General features: G+C 35.9%; 1 protein-coding gene across 5 annotated transcripts in view; it reads right to left on the bottom strand.

Annotated features, from left to right (window-relative positions):
• AEBP2 (AE binding protein 2) overlaps window positions 1-18766 on the bottom strand; it is a 74472-nt gene that overhangs the window by 32915 nt on the left and 22791 nt on the right. For 4 of the 5 annotated variants that reach the window (XM_082351991.1, XM_082351988.1, XM_082351989.1 and 1 more), the window contains exon 3: window positions 14323-14430. In XM_082351991.1, the coding sequence (XP_082208117.1) occupies window positions 14323-14430 (108 nt within the window). Of the gene's footprint in view, window positions 1-5474; window positions 11529-14322; window positions 14431-18766 lie in introns of those variants that run through there. The other variant, XM_082351990.1, reaches the window with a different exon arrangement.

Raw genomic sequence — 18766 nt, 5'->3', positions numbered from 1 at the left:
ATCCCAACTCATCTTTTCCATGCATTTTGAAGGCAGGAACATACTTTTATGAATATATATATATATATTACCAGAAGCATCTTGCAAATCACAGGTGTTTCTAAATATACTGGCTTATAGATTCTGATAAAAATCAATGCTAGCTAAGACATTTCACAGCAAAATCCTTATATAGTACCATTAATAATTATTCTATTTATTTCAATATACAAGAGACATGTTATGGGCTCTAACTGTACTCAGCATTGCTAACAAAAGGTTAAGAGGCAGAGGAATAACTCAAGATTTTAGTTCAAATACTTATCTTTTCTATATTCAGTACTATGTAAGATGCTAGAAGTATAAGGATGGTTAAGATACAGTTCCTGCCCTGAAAGTGCTTACATGTGATCAGCAAGACATACATACGAAGCAACAGCTTCAAAGGACCTAGAGTCAGGGGTAAGGCACAGAGTGTTACGGGAACCCTGAAAAGAAGCAATTAGCCATATTCAGTGCTTACCAATTCATTTAATTCTTACAATCCTATCAGTAGTGTGGTCCTCAGATAGCCTACATCAAGAATGTTCAGCTACAGATTCTGACCATGAGAAGTTTAGCATCTAACAGATGCTGAATTCTTAGAATTTAAAAACTTACTACACGTATTTTGAGTACCAGAAAAGAATAATGCTTTTTAAAGTTTCTGTCTTCTGTAGATCACCACATTGCCATAGAACACCACAGTCTACTACAGAAGCCACTAGCCAGATGCTGCTACTTAACATTTTAAATAAGGCTACTATAAGAAACTGAACTTTTATTTTTATTTAATTTTATTAATTTTTTTGAGGTGACTTTCACATAACATACCATTTTAAAGTATACAATTCAGTGGTATTCAGTGTATTCACAATGTATAAACAAATACAAGGTTATACAAGGATAGCTCCACATCCTTGCCCAGACTTGTTATTTTCCATTTATTTTATTAAAACCATCCTAGTAAGAAGTGTTATCTCATCGTGGTTTTTATTTGTATTTCCTTATTAACTGTTTTAATTTTTAATTTAAAACCTGATATTCAGTTTAACTACTGAAAAACTTTTAAATATGTTTGGAAAACTTGAGTGTGTGAATCTACTTCTCCAACTGCAAATTTTATGAAATCTAAATACAGATGAAGATGGGGGGGGTGTTAAGAGTTTGGGATTAACATATACACACTACTATGTATAAAACAGATAAACAACAAAGCCTACTGTGTAGCAAGGGAACTATATTTAATATCTTGTAATCACCTATAATGGAAAATAATCTGAAAAAGAGTATATATACATTTTATATATATGTATGTATAACTGAATCACTTTGCTGTACACTTGTAGCTAACACAACACTGTAAATTAACAATACTTCGATTTTAAAAAAATAAATAAATAAAGATGAATTGTTTAGCACCTGAATTAAGAGTGCTGAAGTAGAATTGCCCTAATGGGTTAGTTTTACACTGTCCAATAAATTTTAGTCATTAGACATACAGCTACTTAGCACTTAAATTGTCTAGTCCAAATTAAAAAGTGTCGTAGGTATAAAATACACACCAAATTTGGAAGATTTAGTACCAAAAAAGCAGAACATCTTATTAATTATACGTATATTGATAAGGTGCTGAAATGATATAATTGGTTAAGTCAAAGATATTACTTAAATTATTTTTACTTGTTTCAATTATTTTTAACACAGCACTGGAAAATTTTAAACAACACATTTGGGTCACACATATTTCTATTCTACAGTACTGCCTTAGACTAAGCCATGCAGTACTTATTTTTCTTTTCAATTTTAGATGTCATCCCTGTATTTCCTAACACGTATCCTAAAAACACACTTTAGGGCTTCCCTGGTGGCGCAGTGGTTAAGAATCTGCCTGCCAATGCGGGGGACACAGGTTCGAGCCCTGGTCCGGGAAGATCCCACGTGCCGCAGAGCAGCTAAGCCCGTGCGCCACAACTACTGAGCCTGCGCTCTACAGCCCGCGAGCCACAACTAATGAAACCCGTGTGCCTAGAGCCCGTGCTCTGCAACAAGAGAAGCCACCGCAATGAGAAGCCCACACACCACAACGAAGAGTAGCCCCCGCTCACCACAACTAGAGGAAGCCCACGTGCAGCAACGAAGACCCAACGCAGCCAAAAATAAATAAATAAAATAATTTTTAAAAATAAATAAAAAATAAAAACATACTTTAAATAAGCATATTTTGTGTCCCATGTGTCAGATATTTCAAGGAATACAATATAAATAAAACAGTCTTTGCCCTTGGATTCCCAGTTTAGTACTGGTTATTCAAAAAAATTTGTTGAGAAACTCCACATTTCAAATTTTAGAACTGCTACGTGACTACAGTTAAAGCAGCAATGATAATAACAGTTCAGATCTAAGTCCTCAGGTTTAAATTGAAAGGGATTTTGTGATATGAATCCACCCAGGATTATCCTTAATTACAAGGGCCCAAATAGGCTAACAGATTCATTTTGTCCTGGGTTCCTTCAAAACTGCAATGAATAAGCCCTGGTAGTATCTAGAAGTGAGAGAGTAAATATCGCAAGTTTATTTTAATCAGCAATGATTCAATCAATGCTCAGGACATAAAATCAATGAGAATTCTAATGGAAAATTGTTTTATCTTTGATTTTGATTATTCATCATTCAAGAATCAAAAACAAATCTAAAAAAGAAAATATAGAAAATACAATGAGAATTTAGAATGAGAGAAAAAGAGTACTTTTAATGAAAAGAAATACAACAGAATCACACACCTTTCACTAAAATACAAATTCTTTTACCCTAATAGAGAAAGTAATTTTAAGCATCATCTAATCAATATTCCACTCATTTAGTGTTTATCCCAGAGAACAAGTTGAGAGACAAATCTGCTGCCTCAAATGGTCTTAGTACCTTAGTGCCTTCACTCCTCTTAACACAAGCATTTCATGGTGCTGAGTGATTTTACTGTTCAAATATTCAATGTTTCACCCACACATACAACAATGACTACTGAACTCAAGCTACCACATATGGTGCTCTGATTTAAAAAAAAAAAAAAAAAAGCCTGTTTGAACAATCAGGGAAAAAAATTGGCTGTTGGACATTGAGTGTTTTAAATGTTCTGTCTCTCAAATCCACTGAAACATTCAATATGCCAGCTACTCTTGTGGGCAAGTAGCTGTTATAAAATTTGAAACATGGAATGACAGTTTTTTCAAACAGATCTGTTCGAATGAAGCAACACTAAGACTGTCTTTGCTAGTACAAAGACTGTCTTATTCATACTCATATTCCCGTTAAGTAGTATGAAAATCTACAAGGGGCAACTGAAACATAGAGCAGAAAACACCAGTTTCACAGAAGATATGGTAGTATTTATTAGCAGGTAATCTAAAGGAAAACAAAAATTCCAGGTAGAAACGTTGGTTTCTTAGTTTTGACAAATGTACCACAGAATGTGAGATGGTAAGATCGGGGGAAAAAAATTGGGTAAACGTACATGGGTACCCTCTGTACCATCTTTGCAACTTTTCTGTAACTCTAAAATCCTTCCAAAACAAAAAGCTTTTAAGATTCTCAGGTAGAAAGCACAGCCTATACAAAACCACAATGAGGGCAAAATGTGACCCATTTGAGATCTACAAGTAATATAGTATGGCTGGAACACAATTTCCTATGAAGGTAAAGTAAGGGAATAAATGAGAGTAGAGAAGCAGGTAAATATCAGATATGATATTATGCATCATGCTAAGAAATAGATTTTAATTTAGAGAGGAGTTATCAAGGATTTCAAATAGTAATAACTAAGTGAACCTTAGAATAACTGGGAATAATAGAGTGAGAGGTAGTAATAATATTCAAAATACACTGAGAGGCAAGCAAATCGACAGGATTTGCTAATGCATGGGGGGGTGGGGCGGTATAGGAAAAGTTAAGAGAAGAATCGAGAATATTTCAGGGCTCTTAAAGTCAGGGTAACTGGATGGAAGATCTTACTATTTACTGAGTCTAAGATAGAACCATGTTTGAAATGGAAAACCAAGATTTTGTACATGTTAGGTTCAAAATGCCCTATTAGACATCCAAGCTGAATATTCTATTCTGGAATCCAAGAGGGAAAGTCAGGGCTAGAGGTAATCTGGGAGTAATCAGAATATACACAGTATTTAAAACCAAAGGACGAGATAAAATAAGAACCCCTAGGGTGAGAATTTTTGACAGCACTCTCCAACATTTAGAAGTCAGGCAGAACAGAGGTCAGCAAAGCAGACTGGCAAGGAGCAGCCACTGAGTTTGGGTGGGGGTGAACAACAGGCAAGTGGGATATCAAGGAGGCCCAGAGAAGAAAGAGTAAAAACAAGATCCCATATGCAACATGCACATAGTAAACACAGCATACATCTTTCGTATGTGCCTTTTTTCCTCCTTTCAATGAGCACTGAATTGGTAACCTCATTTACCAGAGAAATATTGCTTAGTTATCAGCTTTTATAACTAACAAAGTTCACCTAGTGTTATAATAAGCGGTATTTCTCTTACAAGGTCCCCCTATAAGAGAAATACTTGTAAACAGAAGTTCTTAAGCCTGAGTACACATCCAAATCACCAGAAAGATTTCTTTGAATATAGCAATGACTGGCAGCACATCCCAGAGATTCTAATTTAATTGGTCATGGGTGCAACTCAGGCACCAGAATTTGAATATCGAGTGGCACAGCTCATATAGTAAAGAAAGAACTACCTCTTGATTCTTACCAGATTTCCAAATAATGAGATCCTTACCATTCTCCAATGGTGACCAATCGGTTTTTCATTTCGGGGGGGGAGGGGGGAGAGGAATCACCTTTTGTTTTTCAGTATCATCATATTCACTGCAGCTATTTTCCTTATTTTACTCAAACTGTACCATCTCTGGTCAGTGGGAGTCTCCTAAAAACTGTCTGCCAAGGCTAGGGAACATGAGAGCTTCAAATACACAGACACACAGAGAGACATACGAAAAGGTAAAGGAGAATTAAAGCTAGAACAGGGTGCTTAAAGCTTTGTATTATTACAGAGAATGTCTGTTGAAAAGCAAAAGATTCTCACCAAAAAATATATATATATACATATATATAATTTAAAAAATATATATAATAAATATATATATAATTTTAAAATGTATTTTATACATATATCTGTGAGGTGATGGATGTATTAATTAACTAGATGGAGGGAATACTTTCACAATTGACTAATGCATATCAAATCATCACGATGTACACTTTAAATATCTTACAATTTTGTCAATTATACCTCAACAAAGCTGGGGGGAAAAAGCAAAAGATTTTTTAAATTATCAGTATCGACTAACATTATAAAACAGGTTACAAAGGAACTGAAGAAGGAAATTATTTTGTCACCCATCGCAGTGAATGATGTATTATTAGCATCACTATGTACTGTAAAAATTACCAGAATTTGCCTGTATGCACAACTGTAAGCCACTCACAGTGATAAAGATATAATAGCTTAAGTCTGGTTTGATGAAATTTCTTTTTTCTTCATCAACAATTTAGGCTAGGTTCTTGATTCCAAAACACCTAAAAAGACTGGCTATTTCATGTATAAGGCCTGAAAGAAAATCTGAGTTTTTCAAGCAATACTCTTAACACGATAAGAAGTCATTCAGACGTGTCACTCTTATGAACGAAGCCAATCATGCTGAGCTGCTGGAGACTAGTTGCTGAGGAAAACTTACAATAAATTCATTAACCCATGACAACTGAGTGACTACAAGTACTGTGTTCAAAGTAAACAGAAATACTAGAGTAGGGGAGAAACACGTAGGAAGAAAAAAAAAAAAACTATGGAGCCTATCTGAAAAGTACAACTATGTAATTTCTAACATACTATACAAATTTGTCCAGACAAGCCACTGCCACACTGGCAAAAAAGGAAATCAGAACAATCACCAAATATGCTGTGTATGACTAATTTTTATTTTCTTCAGTTAAGTAAAGCATTTCTGAGCATGGTGAGTTGAAGCCAATTAGCCATGATAATGCTTAATACCAAATGACTAAGAAGAATCAAAATCACATTTAAAAAAAAAAAAAAAAAGGACCAGAGAATAGTTGAAAGAATTCCAAAATCCTAGTCCTATAAACACATGTAATGTTTTCCAAACCTTTAATAATGAAAGGTTTCACTACATTTAACAAAATGGCAGCAGCAACTCCCCTTCACACAAACTCTAAATGCACATACAAAGCAAGAGTATACATACAAGACAAAGTGAATGCGGGGAGAAGCTGGGGCGGAAGGTGCTTATCTAGGAATAATCTTTGTACTTTAATTATAAAAGATAAACATTATTAAAAGAAAAAACTATATTTACATTTTAGGAGTATGTTTGATTTTACAAAACTAAAATTTCATAACGAGCTGACATGATCAATTATTTTCATATGACACTAACTTCTTCTCAAGCACAAAACAAACAAGTTTAAGAAATATCAAATGTAACTTAAACCTAAATGACACATCCATGACTTTCATTTATTTCCCATGTCAACTCAATTAGGTCTTACAGACTTCCAGTTTCTACCCTTTGCCATTACCAACACTCCAATGGACTTTTACCATCTGAATCTTTAGACAGTTGCTCCAGAAGCCACATGAGCAAAAATTGATAATATAAAAATCTGTATTAGATGAGCATCAAAATGATAGTCATGTATTATAAGCCGAAGAATAACATAGGGCTTCCTTGGTGGCGCAGTGGTTAAGAATCCGCCTGTCAATGCAGGGGACACATGTTCGAGCCCTGGTCCGGGAAGATCCCACATGCTGCGAAGCAACTAAGCCCGTGCGCCACAACTAGTAAGCTTGCGCTCTAGAGCCTGCAAGCCACAACTACTGAGCCCTCGTGCCACAACTACTGAAGCCCATGTGCCTAGATCCCATGCTCTGCAACTAGAGAAGCCACCGCAATGAGAAGCCTGCGCACTGCAACGAAGAGTAGCCCCTGCTCGCCGCAACTAGAGAAAACCCGCGTGCAGCAACAAAGACCCAACGCAGCCAAGAATTAAATAAATAAATTTATTTAAAAAAAAACAATAACATAATACATGAGCCATTCTGTAGATAGATGATTGATTGACGGATAGAATAAAGAGCAGAAAGCGCTGAAAGTAGAATATCAACTTATAAATTTAGATGGGAAGAGAGAAAAAAACTCATTTTGTAACCCTCATAGTAATAAATGATTCAGGCAAGAAACATTAATGGATACTAAAACTAGTTCTAATGGGGAACAATATATTCATATAGTTCAAAGTATCTCTCCAAAAATTAATCATTAATTGTAAAGGGACAAATAATAAGTTTACGGTAGAGAACCTGGCAAATTCCACCTTAACCAAGTGATGCTAGGTAATTTCATCCATGATGGAACAAACTCTCATCAAGTGTCCCCTGAAGTGATACAGTGACAATTTTATTCTACGTTCACCGAAAACGTATAAACTGAATCTGATCACATCAAACAACCCCCAAATGGGGAACATACTACAAAATAAAATGTTTATACTTTTCAAAAATTTTAGTGCTATAAAAGATAAAGACAGGCTGAGGAAACTAAGTTTCAAGGAGTCATGAAAACTAAATGTAATGCATGATCCTCAACTGGATTCTAAACCAAGGGGGGAGAAAAAGGGCTATGAAGGACATTATTGGGACAATTAGTGAAATCTGAATAGCTGATGGCATCAATATTAAATTTCTGGAACTTGGTAACTGTACTAAGGTTATGTAAATGAACATCCTTGCTCTTAGGAAATAACACACACTGAAGTTATCTAGGGATACGGCTCCTCTTAAATGGTTCCCCCAAAAGAGTGTGTGTGCGTGTGTGCGCGCGCGTGTGTGTGTATGCAGGAAAAAAGGGAGGAAAGGAGAGAGATGGGGGGAGGGAGACAGATGGAGAGATGGATGATGTAGTGATGGGTGGAAAGATACAGAGAAAGCAAATGTGGCAAAATGTTAACTGGTGAATCTGGCTGAAGGGTATACAGGAGTTCTTTACACATACATGTGTGAGAGAAATATATGGGAGTTCTTGTATGTTTTCTGCAAGTTGAAATTTTTCAAAATTAAAAGTTTAAAAAATCTGTGTTTTAGAAAAAGCACCATAAAAAGTCAAGAAGAAGGTCAAAATGGGGAAAATATTTAATTCCTATCACAGGAGGGAAATTTTTTCCTACTTTATAAAAAAGAATAATGAGCTCAAAAAGGATTCCCATTCTAAAAATACAAAATAATTAATACAGGGGAAAAATGATGTGAATATATAGAAAAGTATTTATACTGTATTTACACTGTATGTGTCTGCACTTACATAAGTAGAAACATGTTACCATATACCGGCAGATTGGTAAAGATAAAATAGAACAACAAGCCTCAAGGTTGTTGAGAAACAGGCACTATATTATACACTGCTGGTTAGAATACAAATTGGTATGTTTTTCTGTAGGGGGAATAATACCTTTCAAAAGCAAGCCTAGACATATAGCCTTTGACTGAGCAAAATAGCTTCTAGGAATTTATACTAGCTCACAAAAGTAGTTTATAAAAATGTGTTAACTGATTATATTGTGGAAAATTGGACCAACAAAATCCATCAAGGAATGATTAAATAAAATATGGTAAACTATTACATAGAAAGATCACACAACCACTAAAAAGTTAATTTATTGACATGAAATGATGTCCAATACAAAACTAAACTGGTAGGCTAGGGAATTCCTGGTCCAGAAACTAAAAATACAGCAAGTCAAGCAACATGGCCCAAAAAGAAAAAAAAAAAAGGTACAATACACGTAGGTGCAAAATGATCCCGTTTATTTCTTTACTTTGTACATATATGTTAAGAAGTCAAATATAATAGATAGTTAGATTATAGTTACACTATCTTCTTATTTAAGCTTTTCAATGTCAAATTTTTTAATATGAAGCAAGCATAACTTTTTTTTTTTTAATTTTATTTTATTTTTGGCTGCGTTGGGTCCCTGTTGTGGTGCGCAGGCTTCTCACTGTGGTGGCCTCTCCCGTCGCAGAGCACAGGCTCCAGGCGCCCGGGCCTCAGGAGCTGTGCCCCACGGGCTCCGGAGCACAGCCTCAGCAGCTGTGGCTCGCGGGCCCAGCCGCTCCAAGGCATGTGGGATCCTCCCGGACCAGGGCTCGAACCCGCGTCCCCCACATCGGCAGGCGGACCTTCAACCACTGCGCCACCAGGGAAGCCCAAGCATAACTTTTATAACACACTTATTTCCATGTGACAGAGTGGAGGAAGAAGAGCGAGAGTCTACTAGGAACTAAGGAAAAGCTTTGCTGGCTGTGAACTTCCCAGGTCTGTCATAGCCAGGCAACACTAGGCACTATACTAGCCCTTCCTTTCCCTATCCTCCATCCCTTTTATTTATTCAGGCTTCATTCTAAAGAATTAACAACTTTAACTGTTTTCACTAAGGACAGTGCGCATTGGGGCTTCCCTGGTGGCGCAGTGGTTGAGAATCTGCCTGCCAGTGCGGGGGACACGGGTTCGAGCCCTGGTCTGGGAAGATCCCACATGCCGCGGAGCAACTGGGCCCGTGAGCCACAACTACTGAGCCTGCACGTCTGGAGCCTGTGCTCCTCAACAAGAGAGGCCACGATAGTGAGAGGCCTGCGCACCGCGATGAAGAGTGGCCCCCGCTTGCCGCAACTAGAGAAAGCCCTTGCACAGAAACGAAGACCCAACACAGCCAAAAATAAATTAATTAATTAAAATTCTTCAGCCTAAGAGCATTTATTAAAAAAAAAAAAAAAAAAAAAGGCAGTGCGCATTTTAAAAAATTTCTCATCAAGATGATTCTATCAATTATCCCCCACACAAACCATCCAACCACAAAGCAGCCACACCGATGTTGTTTAATATATGAACACAACTGAACTCTCTGGCAAGTGCTTGAAGCCTATGGTAAAAATAAAAGACAAAAAATACAATGCAAACTCCTTATAATAATCGGATTCCAGACTAATAGATAATAAGAGATAAGAACAGTAATGCAAAGAAAACATTTTGCAACCAATTACTTTTATACTTAATTTCTAAAGAGTCCAAGCTCACTAGTCAGAAATTTTTTTTACATATTTTCAAATTGCCACCATAAAGTATCACTAAATATATGAAACTACATGTTATTCCCTAAATAGTCCACTCATTCTTTTATGCTTTCTTTTCTTTCTTTCAAAAGTACATATTTCTGTAATTACTGGTGATAGTTGCACAAACCTATGAATACACTAAAAACTACTTAATTATACACTTGGTAAGTTTCATGATATGTAAATTATATTATTGTATACACACACACACACACTTCTGAAATGATCTCCCTATTACCATGAGACAAAACTCTTAGCTCTGTTAAGATCCTCCTCATCTTCATATACTGAGGGTTGGCAAAGATTTTTTAAATAGAATACAAGAAGCACTAACCATAAAATTGATAAATTAGATTTCATTAAAACTAAAAACTGTTCTTCAAAAGATCCCATTAGGAAAGGTGAAAGGATAACCAAAGACAGACTGCAATAAGGCATTTACAATATACATATCTGACAAAGGGCTTGTATCTAAAATATATACAAAATTTTATATAATTATAAAAGACAAATCATTCAATAAAATAACAGAAAAGGGCTTGAAATAGGCACTTCACCCAAAAGAGGAAATTCAAATAGCCAAAAGCTCATGAAAATGTGTGCAACATATCATTACTCACCAGGGAAATAAAAATTAAAGCCAGAATGGGATACCCCTACACAGACACCAGAATGGCTAAAATTAACAAGATGGCAAATACCAAGATACACAGCAACTAAAACTCTCATTCACTGCTGGTGGTAATGTAAAGTGATAGGACCAATCTGAAAAAGAGTTTGCAGTTGCTAAAGCTAAATATGCCATATTCTATAACTCAGTAATTCCACTCCTAACTATACAACCAAGAGAAATGAAATGAGTACATGTGTGCCATCAGAAGACATGTAGAAGAGTGTGTTTAGGACAGCTTGATTAATCACAGCCAAAGGCTAGGAACCCATGGGCAGAAGAATGGACAAACTATGGTTTATTGGACACTGGAATACTACACAGCAGTTGTTTTTTTGTTTTATTTATTTTTGGCTGTGTTGGGTCTTCGCTTCTGTGCGAGGGCTTTCTCTAGTTGTGGCAAGTGGGGGCCACTCTTCATTGCGGTGCGCGGGCCTCCCCCTATCGCGGCCTCTCTTGTTGCGGAGCACAGGCTCCAGACGCGCAGGCTCAGTAATTGTGGCGCACGGGCCCAGTTGCTCCGCGGCATGTGGGATCTTCCCAGACCAGGGCTCGAACCCGTGTCCCCTGCATTGGCAGGCAGACTCTCAACCACTGCGCCACCAGGGAAGCCCTGTTGTTGTTTTTTAATGACTGATACCTACAACAAGGACAAACCTCACTGCTATTTTGTTGAGTGAAAAAAAGCCAGACACAAAAGTTCATACAACTAAGCCAGGATGATAGAAATCGTAACATGGCCTGGGGAAGGAGTAGAAGGATGGAGGGGGACAGACTGGGAAGGGACATTACATTAAGCAACTTGGTTTTACTGAAAATATTCTTCATCAGAATGGTAGTTACACAGGTGCATACAAACATACGAAAGTGCTGAAGTTTAAAGTACCGAACACTGAAGTGTACTTTAAACACTTTATTGTACATTATATCGTGTTACAACTAAAAACATTTTTCTCAAAGGGACTTGCCTCAAGCATCATCACCGCATCACCTCCTCTCTATAGTCAACTCCCACTCACCTCCTACTACTGTTTTCCAGCCCCATTCGTCACTAATTCATGTTTCCAGAGAACCTTTTGAAGGTCACTATAGTGACCTATATAGTGACATTTCACTACTTAAATCTACTTACATCTGTATAAACCTAAAGATGTAAGTTCCCTGAAGGGCAGAGGCCTGCCTTTCTTACTCACCATGCTTCCCAAATGCCTAGCACATTGCCATGTACTGCAGACATCAATAAATGTTTTTTTTGATTCAAATGATTCCTATGACTTATAGAACAATGCCTCACTAAATCACACTCCTTAACTTTTGTCTTTTAAAGACATTTTCTTTCCCCCTCTCCAATGGGAATCTTCTCTGGTTTCTAAAAAGAGATCTGGGGGGGGGGGGGGAATCCATTTGTACAGGCTGTGAAATTAACCTGAACATTATAATCGACCAGCAACAGAATTGCTGCCTTAAAGAAAAATATATGGAAATACAATGAGAAAGGAAATGATTCTTTTACTTTAACAACAATCTCTTACATTTACTAGCTATATACTGTACAACTCTATGAGGTAACTATTATTACCAGTTACATGTTAGATGGGAAGTTCAAAGGTCACATAGTTCAGGGCCAGGATCTGTAGTATGACTACAGGGAAGACTAGGGGGTGAACATTACAGGACCCACATGCCAACAGAAAGGTCAATGAGACTATTTTAAAAAGAACAAAAAAAAAGAAATCCAAATGGTTAAACATATGAAAAGATGACCTACTTCATCAATAATAAAGGAAAAGCAAAACTACATCAGGGGAGGGAATTCCCTAACAGTCCAGTGGTTAGGGCCTGGCACTTCCACTGCAGGGGCCTGGGTTTTGATCCCTGATCAGGGAACTAAGATCCCGCAAGCTATGAGGCACGGCCAAAAAATAAAAATAAAAAACTACATCAGGATGCTATTTCTCATCTATTAGATGGGCAAAAACACAAAAGTTTGACAACACCCTCTCAGCAAAGCTGTGAAGAAGGCAGACGCTCTAACATTGCTGATGAGGGCACAACTCCTACAGAGGGCAGTTTGGCAATATTTATCAAAATTACCAATGCTTATATAGCCTTTGATCTAACCACTCACATCATTTTGGGAATTTCTCCTACATATACAATTACACATGTACAAAATGACATATGTTCAAAGATTTATCACTGAAGTACTATTTGCAATAGCGAAAGACTAAAAACAACCCAAGTATCTATACAAGTTTGGTTAAATAAACTGCTACAGCCACACAATGGAATACTATGAAACTGTTAAAAAAGAGAATATTCTCTATGAACAGATATGAAACGATCTCTACTAGAAAGTATGTTACAAAATGTACACATACATACAATAAAAATGTTAATAACAGGGGAAACAGTATAGGACATACAGTAACTCTGCCATCTTTGTAATATTTCTGTAAATCTAAAACTGCTCTAAAATAAAAAGCTTATAAAAAATAAGATACAGACAGTATACAGTTTATTAGATTTTGTGTAAAAGGAAGGAGAATGATCCTACATATGTATCTGCTTGTAGTTTCATAAAGAATTCACTACTAACTAAGAACAATGGTTATATATTTGGGGGAGCGAAAATAAGGAACAAGAAAGGGAGCAAGATTTCTCAATATAAATTTTTTCTTTATAATTTTTAAAAATTGTTAATGATTATCTTTTCCAAAAAAATTAAGTAATTTTTAAAAAAACAACTCTACAAGAATTACCTCTTTCTCTAATGAAACCCAAGGGAACTTTCTGGCACAGTATTTATATACCAGCAGACACTGTTAACTTATGAAACTTCTTTAAATACAAACTTTTAATCTCTATGGTATATGCTTTCCATAGTTACAAACCAAAATATTTTAACTTTTAATGAGGATAAAAGGAAAAATGGTTTTTACAGAAAATTGCTCTTTGTACAGATTTCCCCAAATACATCTATTTGACACGGTAATTTACGACTAAGCTCAGTAGCATGACCTCAAAACTGAGTGAAAGGAATCAAATCCCTTAATGTTCTACAATTTTATTTTTTCATATAATAATCAGTACTGTTTGCTAATAAAAAGGCTGAAACCTATGACAGTGAGAAAATATAATTAGAGCACGAGGTATTAACCACAACCAAGCAATTTTAAAGACATACATTCAAGTCACTGGTCTGCACACTTACTGTTTTCAAGACCCTACCTTCACAGTGACTTTTTTCTGGCCTTCAAATTTTAAAAATTGGATTAAATTATCTTTACCTTCATCTACTTTATAAATTCCATGCATCTATGGGAATGTTAAAACAAATGGTTCTTTAAAAAACTTTTAGAAGGGCAAAAGTATGCCCATTAAAAAACATGTTAACTTGAAGTGAAGAAAAAAACTCACATACACTTACTTACCTTAAAAGGTTTGTCTCCACTGTGTGTCAGCATATGCCTCTGTAACCAACTCTGACTGGTTGACGGAGTGTTATATACTTTACAACCTTTCCATAAGCAAACAAATACCTGTTAAAAGAAGAGCCATAATTGTTTTCATCACTTATTTCAACAAGGACTTTTATTCCTTGTAAATTCAAATAAACATGTTGGAAGTCTTCAACTGACAAAGAGACATTTGTTGTACAAGTCAATCAAAATGCTTACTGTAGATAAACTTTCTGAACTTCCAGAATGAGAGGCATAGTTTTAACCCTTCCCCGTTAAGGCTTCTGTCCATTCCCTCAATAAGGAACTGATACACCAATCCCAAAGTGCCATTCAGAAGGAAATATACAAAATATTAACAATATAGCCCTAGGAACTAGAACCATGGACCATTATTTACATTTTTTGTATTTACTGCATGAGGGAACAAGCATGTATCAATTGTAAATATCAGGAATATATAAAGGTATAAAGAAGCAATGAAAATAAATCAAAACAGTCAATTGGTGGACACTGATTCAAAGAATGAGTAAACAAGTTATCCAATTACAATCTTTCTGCTCTTGATTTCCTATTCTCAAATGTATACTAATACTACTTACGTTTATATTGTTCTCCTTATTAAAAATGATTTCAAATTATCTTGCTTATGAAGCAAAATCTAATACAGAATGTTAAAATTAATATAGTTGCAAAAGCAATGTCAGGAGATACTCTATCATCATAACAGATCCACATTCTTGGGTTCAGGCAACTGAGTATGACTGGGTTAACAACTAACAACATAATCTTTTTCCTACCATGGAGATATCAATTTTTTGACCGATTCTATTTTTATCAAACTGAACACTGAAAACTGCTCCTCATCATCAGTAAAAGAAGTATGAATCTACTGTAACCACTACCTTCAAAAAACCATATATAGGCTCTGTTCTCTTCTAAGGTTAGAACAATTATAAATAGAGCCACACTCTGAAGATTATAATGTACTGCCTATAGAACGGAACAAAGATACACACAGGACTGAGGAAACAATCATTAAACAGTAAGTGTAAAATAAAATTTTTTAGAAGTCTAGAAAAACAGTCTAAAGTAACTGAGATCAATTTTTACTCAAAATCATTTTACAACAAGACAACACTGCTACTGCTGTTTGATATGCTTAACGAATGTTATCGCGTATCTTGATTCTACAACAGATTTGCTGGTTTCTTTTAGTTAAGCAGATATTGTAAGTCATAACATTTCCTCCTTGGTACTTAAAATTCCTGACCCTAATACATGTTTATAAAATGATTCCTAGAGTTCCCAGAATTAAAAGCTACTTTTTAAATGAATGTAGACAAAAATTTCTTTAGGTAAACTGTAAAACCCACTGCAAAATAATACAATGCAACCTGTAAAAGTCTAATAAGCATGCATAAGGAAAATTCCATTACTATTAGTAAAGTAAAACCAGTCAAATATACTCTAAATACAGAGCCAGGAAGCAGTATAATTTACATGCTCAAAGGGAGTGAAAAAAAGCCTACTTTTACTAATTAGATTCCTTCTGCAGTAAAATGATACAAAAAAGATTTTATATTAAATAAGAGAGACACAATCTAAAGTCAGGAAGGGGTTGAATGGATGATCTCATGGTTCCTTTAAGCTCTTAGGAAAAAAACTAGCTCAGTTTTTCACAAAATGTGAACATGTAAAAGAGAAGCAAATGTCTTTTATAATTATTTTGTCTCAAATCAGTCTGCTCTTTCAAGATCTGTCTAAAATGAAGGCTATAATTTTGTATCCTATAATTTTTAGCCACAGTAAATGTGCTAACATTTTCAATTTCCTCTGTTAAAAGGTATTTAATAAACAGAGGACAAAATATTCAATAAACTGTCCAAATACAAGAATAAAATATTTCTCATTTCTTGCAAAAGATATGACCAACTTCATGTTGTGTTCAGGAGATACCAGATTGGCAATCAAAACACAAAGTAACCTCCTAAGATTGATTCCACTTCCTAGCAGCATTCAGATTTAACCATGAGAGTCTAAAAGTATCATTTTAAATAACATAGAGGTAACTCATTCCAGTCTTTGAATAATAATCTTATTATCCCCCCTCCTCAAAATCTCCCTCTGGCCCTCTTCCCTCCAACACACCAAAGAACATATACAAAAGTAAACTTAATAAAGTGACACATGTAAAAGCACCCCTGCATCAAGAAACATAAACAGATTTCTTTCTGGCAACTGTTTTTAAAATAAGAAGCAGTTAAGACAGAAGAAAACAGAACACTAATGGATCTCACAGAACCACTGAAATCCTACAAGATGAAGTTCCCTGCCTACCAAGACTTATGTTAAGAGGACACAGGGGTCTGAAATTTGATTAGTAAAACAGCTCAGCCTAGTTTCTGAAATCCAGTCATGCACGGAAGTATGAGCCGAAGAACACAATTCTATTTTACTTAACAAAAAAGGTTAAATTTTTCTTCCTTTTTATTTTTTTTTATAAATTTATTTATTTTTGGCTGCGTCGGGTCTTCGTTGCTGCGTGCGGGCTTTCTCTAGTTGCAGCGAGTGGGGGCTACTCTTCGTTGCGGTGCGGAGGCTTCTCATTGCTGTGGCTTCTCTTGTTGCGGAGCATGGGCTCTAGGCACATGGGCTCAGTAGTTGTGGCACACAGGCTTAGTTGCTCGCTGGCATGTGGGATCTTCCCGGACCGGGGCTCGAACCTGTGTCCCCTGCATTGGCAGCCAGATTCTTAACCACTGCGCCACCAGGGAAGTCCCTGTTTTTATTTTTTAAATACAAGAAAGTACTCTCATGATTCTTTTTAAAAAAGGTATATTCATAAAAGGTGTTTAAATGGTAAGTTTAACTTTTAATGTAGAATTAAGTGTCTACCCACTTTGAAAGGGTCAGAGGAAAACCTAAACTCCACCTGATTTCATCCTTCAAATATAAAGTCCACATGACATGGCAACATAAACAGCTTACAGGAAGGTAAAGAAGTTTCTAAGCTGTTATATGACAGTTTTGTTTTTCCCAGGGCGAAGATTAGAGTGGGATGACAAAAAGAACAGGAATTAATATAGTATTTAGATCTTACTAACTTACTGCTCCAGAAAAATTGTCATCTTTCAGTAATTAGAAACATAAAATCCTGCAGAATTACCAATAATTTCCTCATTTGTTTCTGTTCCATTATGACAGTTTAACACTTGGAGTAGAAAGAAGAGAAATAAAAATTCTTTAAAAATGTCATCAAAATCAGCTGGTTTCCACTATACATGAGGTATCTAGAATAGTCAATTTTATAGAGACAGAAAGTAGAATAGCGGTTACCAGGGGTTAGCGGAAGAGAGGATTAGGGAGTTATTGTCTAACAGGTACAGATTTCAGTTTGGGAAAATGAAAAAGTTCCGGAGAATGACAGTAGTGAAGACTGCACAACAATGTGATGTACTTAATGCCACTGAACTGTACACTTAAAAACAATTAAAATGATTTCTTTTTAATTTCCCTTCCAAGAGGTCGTTTTTAAAAAAAATGTTCCAACCAACAACTACTTTATTGTAGGTGAGATCGGGCGCGTTCAGGGTGGTACGGCCGTAGACACAACTATTCTATTTTAAAGCACAAACTAGATCAAGATTTCCTGTCTTATCTAGCAGTATCAAGTTTTCAAATTCTCATTCACACTTTCATTCTGAAAGCTTAAGTCTAGATATCAAAGACTGATATGTAGAAATAACTGGAATCTATTTTCTTCATTTAGCTGATCCTTTACGTTTGTAGTTTAGCAACTAATGTCCTTCAAAGATCAGGACTCCTTTCTTAAGTCAAAATAGCATTCCTCTTAAAATTAGCCAGAAAATCTTATTATTTGTAATAAAGTAATTTTATGAATAAGCATTCAAGAAATGACATGGGGGAGGGGGTTTCCATTTCAACAAGTTTATAGTTACTGCAGAAATACCAAAACTTCATGCCTAGCTCTGTAATATCAGTAAGATACGTGCAGGTGCAGTGATTGCATGATACATTCAGACTGTAACTCCATTTTTTCTTCAAATCTGTAAAAGGCAGAAAACATTCTCATAAAGGCTGTGTGCCAACTCAACTTGCAGGATCAAGACTTAGAAATGTGAAATTCTCCTATACCTCCTAAGAGATCGCCTACATAGCTTGGGATCCTATATGCAGTTGCTAAGTCAAGTGACTAAAAAGCATCATGCCATGGTTCAAAAGACTACCTTAGTGATATATACCAAGTGACAACAAGCAATGGCTCACAAAAGGCAACTCTGTAATGACCAAGAAACCAACTTGGCTAAGATAGTTTCACTAGAAATCTGATATATATATATATATGGGGGAAATAAAGACTGTTACCAACGGAGCTTAACCACTGAGTTGGGTT

This window comes from Balaenoptera borealis, assembly GCF_965194805.1.
Source record: "Balaenoptera borealis genome assembly, chromosome: 13".
NCBI lineage: Eukaryota > Metazoa > Chordata > Mammalia > Artiodactyla > Balaenopteridae > Balaenoptera > Balaenoptera borealis.
The sequence above is the reverse complement of the archived record's forward strand: the minus strand, read 5'-3'. Positions and strand labels throughout refer to the sequence as shown.